This window comes from Dromiciops gliroides, chromosome X (assembly GCF_019393635.1).
Source record: "Dromiciops gliroides isolate mDroGli1 chromosome X, mDroGli1.pri, whole genome shotgun sequence".
Taxonomy (NCBI): Eukaryota; Metazoa; Chordata; class Mammalia; order Microbiotheria; family Microbiotheriidae; genus Dromiciops; species Dromiciops gliroides.
Window position 1 is genome coordinate 59676630 of NC_057867.1, and position 6191 is coordinate 59682820.

The following is a 6191-nucleotide window of genomic DNA, read 5'->3' on the forward strand; positions in this document are numbered from 1 at the left end:
TTATTTCCTTTTTATCCCATATATGGCTTGTTTTGTATATATTTGTTTGCATCTTGTCTCTCCCCCATTAGATTATAAATAAGCTCTTTGAGGGCAGGAACTGTCTTTTGGCTCTTTTTGTATACCCAGTACTTAGCACGGTGCCTGCCACATAGTAGGCAATAACTGTTTACTGAACTGACTTGCCAAGATACCTTTCAGATGTGTGTCTACAATTCTATGATACTTATTTGAACCCCAGTAATTCTTGAGAAGATAGGGATCCATTTCCCCCTCCCCCTCTCATATAGGCTTTGGGGGGGGGTTCTTATTTCCAAACTGAAGTTTTTATAATACAGCAGCACTTTTTTATGAGCAACAGCAATGTGATGCTTCAGAGAAGATGGATGTCTGGCACCTCTGCATTTAGTTCCTGAGGTGAATTTTGAGTACCTTCTGGAATGAACATGGTATCCCTTTTAATTTTTAGAGTGTTTTAAATAACAGGAGAACAGGGATCCACATGGATTGATTACTTTCCCTTCCATTCCCTGACCTAATGTTTTTTTTTTAATTAATGTTCACATTAGCACGATGGTCCTGATATTTAATTAAAGGGGGAAAAACACCATTTGCGTAAAACCAAAAGGCATGAATTTCATCTCGCCCTTATCCTTTATCAGTTTGGCTTTCTTTGTCTACCTAACCACAAGGCCTGTACTATTCCAGCCAAGAACACTGTGTACTTTTCACCTTAATTGTGCCTAGAACTCTCCAAGGCACTTGGTAATGATTTGTCCAAAGGGCTTGGGGAGCATGGGGAGTAGGCGTGTGGAGCAGCTGACCTTATGTGCTGGCAGAACATTGATTGGTCTTCACCTGTAGGTGAAATAACAGATTTCTAGAAAGCCTCACTGCACTTAGTAAGTCCTCATTAGGTGCCAGCAACTGCACTAAGTGCTAGGAATACAAAAGAAGGCAATTACTCAAAAGAAGAATTCTTCCTGGCCGACAAAGTAGGAATTAGAATCACGTCAGTCACTCTGAGTCATGAGAAATCTCAGAAGCTGAATTTGGTTTTTTTTTTCACTTTTTATGTTTCCCCATATCCTTAATTATGATTTATTCACAGACTGTTAAAGTTTACAAGGTACTTTGCACACAGAATCTCATTTGAACCCCACAATAATGCCATGGAGTAGGTGCCTTCAGCTGTTATCCCCATTTTAAGGGTGAGAAGACTGAGGCTCAGAGTAGTGAAGGTACTTTCCCACATTCCCATATAACCTAGGAGGTTATCAGCAGCATTTTTGTTTTGTTTTGGTTTGGTTTTGTGGGGCAATGGGGGTTAAGTGACTTGCCCAGGGTCACATAGCTAGTAAGTGTGAAGTATCTGGGGCAGGACTTTAACTCAGGTCCTCCTGAATCCAGGGCCAGTGCTCTATCCACTGTGCTACCTAGCTGCCCCCAGAAGCATTTTACAGGTTAGGAAACTGACACAATCAGAAATTAAATGACTTGCTCAGGGTCACATAACTAATGAGTGCTTGAGGTTAGATTTTAACTGGGTTCTTCCTAATTCCAGACCTAGAGTTCTTTCCACTGTGCTCCCTTCCCTCCCTCTCCTTCCCTCTCTCTCCTTCCCCCTCCCTCCCCCCCCCCCCGTCTCTAATACATGCATATACATGCAAAGACATAGACATATCAGAATTTAGTTCAATTTAGCCCTCTGACACTCCACACTCCATGCTTCCTGTTTATGTGACTCTGCACTAGTTAGTTTTCCTCTGCACCTCAGTTCCCTGATCTGTAAAATGGGAGGACCCCTTTCAAATGTACAGCTTCTTGCTCTGATGATGAGAAATATGTTATAGAACAGCAATTCTTAACCTAGGGTCCATGAACCTGCTTGCAAAATAATTTGATAACTGTATTTCAATATAAATGGTTTCCTTTGTAATCATATTTTATGCTCAGAAAGGTAAAGCATTAAGTTCTTGCTAATTAGTCAGTCAGTAAACGCATATTGGGTTTCTCCTGTGTGCCAGGCACTGGGGATACAACAAGAGGGAAAAGATAGTCCCTGCCTTCAAAGAGTGTATAATCTAATGGGGGAAGACAACAAGCTACAGACAGGATAAGTAGGAAATAATTAACAGAGGGAAGCTCCTGGAATCAGAGGGGTCGAGGAGGGCTTCCTCCAGAAGGTGCCAACACAAGCTGAAAGGCTCCTTTTGTCTCTTTTGCTGGATCCTCGTCCTTCTCTTTTCCCTCCATATTACACTTCATTTGATCTTCTCCATACCAAATGGTTTTCCAGTCTCCCTTTCCTGCCTCAAACTCTGCACTGATCTCTAGTCTCATAGCTCCAACTGCCTTTTAGACATCTCCAACTCAACATATCCCAAACTGAATGATCTATCCTCCCAAGCCCTAGGCCTCTGCCTTCCCTGTTGCTTTCCAGGGTCACACCACCCTCCTAGTCTCTTCAGAGTCACAACCTGGGAGTCATCCTGCTCTCCTCACTCTCATGTCCAGAAAGCAAGCATGGCTGGCGTGAATACTGAAGGACATTCAATAAAGAGCTCATCCCCTGAAGGAAGAGGCAGTGGTGCTAAAGGTGTTGCCAGGGTGAGAAGGCTATTGGGGAAGAGGTAGTCCAGGAGGTCATGAGTGGGCCAACCCCATATTTGAAGAGAGTATGATTGGCCTGGGTCAGACATTATTCTGAGGTGTCCATAGGCTTCACCAGACTGTCAAAGGGGCCCATAAAAGGTGAAAAACTTTTGGAACAAAACTTTCAAATGTAAAGACATCTACCCAAGCCTTATGAGGAAGGAACATTAAATTTTAAGGTGTTTGGGTGATGTACTGGATAGAGCACTGTGCCTAGAGTTAGGAAATCTGAGTTTAAATCCTGTCTCTCTCACTGTGTGACCCCAAGCAAGTCATGTCATTGCTGCCTGCCTCAGTTTCCTCATTTGTAAAATGGGAATCATAATAGCACCTCCCTCTCAGGCTGTTCTAGAACATATTTCTCATCATCAGAGCAATTGTGCCTTTACTGCATCAACATGGAACTCTTCTAGGGGGAACCTCCATTCCAATAATCACAGCGGCACAGAAAACTACGGCAACTGTCAGGGAACAAAATCTGAACTAGAAATAGAACTAGTGGACTACTAAGGGATGTTGCTGTTCCCTGCTGCCCCTCTCATCCCCCATTCATACAAAGGCACTAACATACTTTCAGTCTACCTTGGTAACTGGTACTTTGCAGTAGGGTATTAGAATATGAGGGACTTCCCAGCTAGTAGGGCAGAGTCGGAACCCAGGCCCATCTTACTCCAAGGCTTTCTGTGCACCATATTTGGCTTCCTCTAAAAAGTTTCCAGACAAGTGGGGATTGTTTTTGTTTGTTTTCTTTTGATTTACAGTGTAGCAAAATGTAAGCTGCTTGAGGGCAAGGACTAGTTACCTTTTTTGGTCTTTTTATCCCAGACCCCAGAAGGCACTTGGTAGTACTGGTATGGGCTAAACCAGAAGAAGGTACCCCTGGGGTACTGTCACTGCTGGAGAGAGGAATATGTCTTCTAAATCACTGCCTCTGTGCCAAACTCCAGTCCCCTTGCCCTAGACTGCAGCTCTTCTAGGCACACTGTAAGGCTTAATAAATGCTTCTTGCATTGGGTTAAATTAGAACAGTAACAGGTGTAGCTTTCTTCTTCAGAACCCATTCCCATCAACCTTCAAGTCATGACCTAGAGTCATAAAGGCGTTTGGATACCTAATCTGTCCTTGCTTTCTTTTCTTTATGTGAACCCACAGTGGATGAAGGGTGTGGCAGCACTGCAGGAGATGGATGTCAGGGCTCTGATGATGGCTCAGAGGGAAGTGCTCAGAGTTGGGAGCAGAAGCAAGTGGACCTCAAGACCCTGGAGGGAGAATTCGCCATCACAATGTGGGCCACGGAGGAAGAAAACAAGCTGGTCTCTGAGACAGTGGTAGAGGATCAGGAGCTCCCAGAAGAAGCTCTATCTCTGGAGGTGCCTGATGATCTGACTCCAAAGGAGCTCCCGCAGGAAGGACTGACTCTCATCAATCTCTCTGATCCCAAACAACTGGCTGAATTTATCCATCAAAATAAGTCGCCTAATGAAGTGGAGAAAAAGCTGCCTTGCCCTCATGAAGAATGCCCCAAGCTGTTCAGAGATAACTCTGCCCTTCGGAAACATCTGCATACCCATGGGCCCAAGGGTCACGTCTGCGCAGAATGTGGAAAAGCTTTCGTCGAGAGTTCCAAGCTAAAGCGACATAAATTAGTCCATACTGGAGAAAAGCCCTTTCAGTGCATGTACAAAGGTTGTGAGAAGCGCTTCTCACTGGACTTCAACCTACGTACGCACATGCGTATCCACACTGGAGATCGCCCCTACGCGTGCCCCTTTGATGGATGTACCAAGATGTTTGCCCAGTCAACCAACCTGAAGTCTCATATCCTGACCCATGGAAAGCCAAAATGCAGCAAGTAAAAAGAAAAGGGAAGAAGGTGCTTTCACTGATAGGAATACGAGTGGAAATAAACATAGGTTCCCTTTGTTGTAACATTGATAGAAAAGAAATTTTCTAAATCAAATCCCATCCACATGGTTCTATAGGTTCACCTTATCCAAGAGAAATCACTGTCTTTGTCTCCTCCTCCACCTCTCAGTTCTCTATTTCTGTGTCCCACTACTTCTGCAGTAATTCTGGCTCACTCTTCCTTCTACCTTCCCACCCCATATCTAATAAGTTGTCAAGTTTGGTGATCCTATTCCTACAAGCCCTTACATGGATCCCTTTCTCTCCACTCATAAGGATACCACCCCAGCTTATGGCTTGATCTCCTCTCCACTGGACATTGCAACTGTGTCTTAATTGAGTTCCCTGCTTCTGGTCTCACCTTCCTTTCAATCCAGACTCTGCCCTACACGCAAAATGTCCTCCCTCCTTAACCTCAGCTTATCAGATTCCTTTCCTGATCTCCCTAGTTTTAACTCTCCCAAGCCCAGAAGATATTAGTGTTTGCTGTTTGTTCAAGTTATCTTGTAATTTAACTTCTGTGTTTACATGTTATTTCTCCGATGGATTGTGAACCCCTCGAGGGAACGGGGGTGTTTCCAAAATTTGCCTCTGTATGTAAAGAGTTATTGATGACAAACAATAAATGTTGGTTTACTTAAATGGATTTGAAATTCAAAGAGGCATGAAGTGTTCTTTCTTTCGTCACCGCCTGGAGAACACAGCTTCCTCTGTATTTCTTACATAGAGGAGCTCCAGTTTCTGACCCTTCAAGTGGCTCACCAGAATTCCAGGAGTTGCTGGTCCCTGCTCCTTTTCATGGTTTACCCCAACAATTCAAACTTGATAGGCTCCTGCCAGGGCCATCCTGCTGTCTGTCCTGTGTGAGAGGACTGCTGGATCCCCCACACATCCCCCTTGTCCCTTCTCTATCCTCTTCCTTTCCCTTGGAAGATAAGCATAGGAACATTGGGACAGCTTTCCTTTGAACCCCACCATAGCTTCCCTTGACGAGTGAACTTGCTCTTTAAAAAGGTCACACTTGTTTGAATTATTTTTTTCTTTAAAATGCACATAAGGCAGCATGGTATGATGGAATGGGCACTGGCTCTGGGGTCAGAAGTCCTGGGTTCAAATGTGGTCTCTGACACTTATTTCCTATGTGACCCCTGAGCAAGTCATTTAATCTCCTTAGGCCTCAGAAGTAGGTCCCTCCTAGCTCTAGATTTATGATCTTAGGAAAAATATTTGAAACAGGCAAATAGCAATTTCCCTACAGTGTATATATGGCGTTTGATGTGTTAGGTGAGTGTCTGTTTAGATTGGAGACTAAAATCACCTAAACACTCTTAGATTTTTTCTTTGAATCTATGTGTAGTAAAATCGATGCCTGCACAGCATAAGGACGAAAGGGGACAAGCATTTTATGAAGGGCATACTATGTGCCAGTCACTCTAAGTGCTTTAGAAAGATCTCATTTGAAGAGTGATAGAAGGGGACGATAGATAAGAAGAAGGGCAAGGTTATGCAAATTCCATATGGCAAAAGGAGAGTGCAGGTCTAGTGAGCTGACTTTTACATAGCTACTGTGTTATCTCTTCAGGCATATCTATATAATACCAAAAACATCTGGAGGAAACATGAGAATCTTA

The 6191-nt window shown here is 43.7% G+C and overlaps 1 protein-coding gene across 8 annotated transcripts in view; it reads left to right on the top strand.

Annotated features, from left to right (window-relative positions):
• The window catches only part of LOC122733309 (transcriptional repressor protein YY1-like), a 119320-nt gene extending 114134 nt beyond the window's left edge, over positions 1 to 5186 (top strand). For all 8 annotated transcript variants that reach the window (XM_043973600.1, XM_043973596.1, XM_043973601.1 and 5 more), the window contains one exon: positions 3808 to 5186. In XM_043973600.1, coding sequence (XP_043829535.1) covers positions 3808 to 4511 — 704 coding nt within the window. In that variant the 3' untranslated portion in view covers positions 4512 to 5186. The remainder of the gene's footprint in view (positions 1 to 3807) is intronic.
• The last annotated feature ends 1005 nt before the right edge of the window (positions 5187 to 6191 follow it).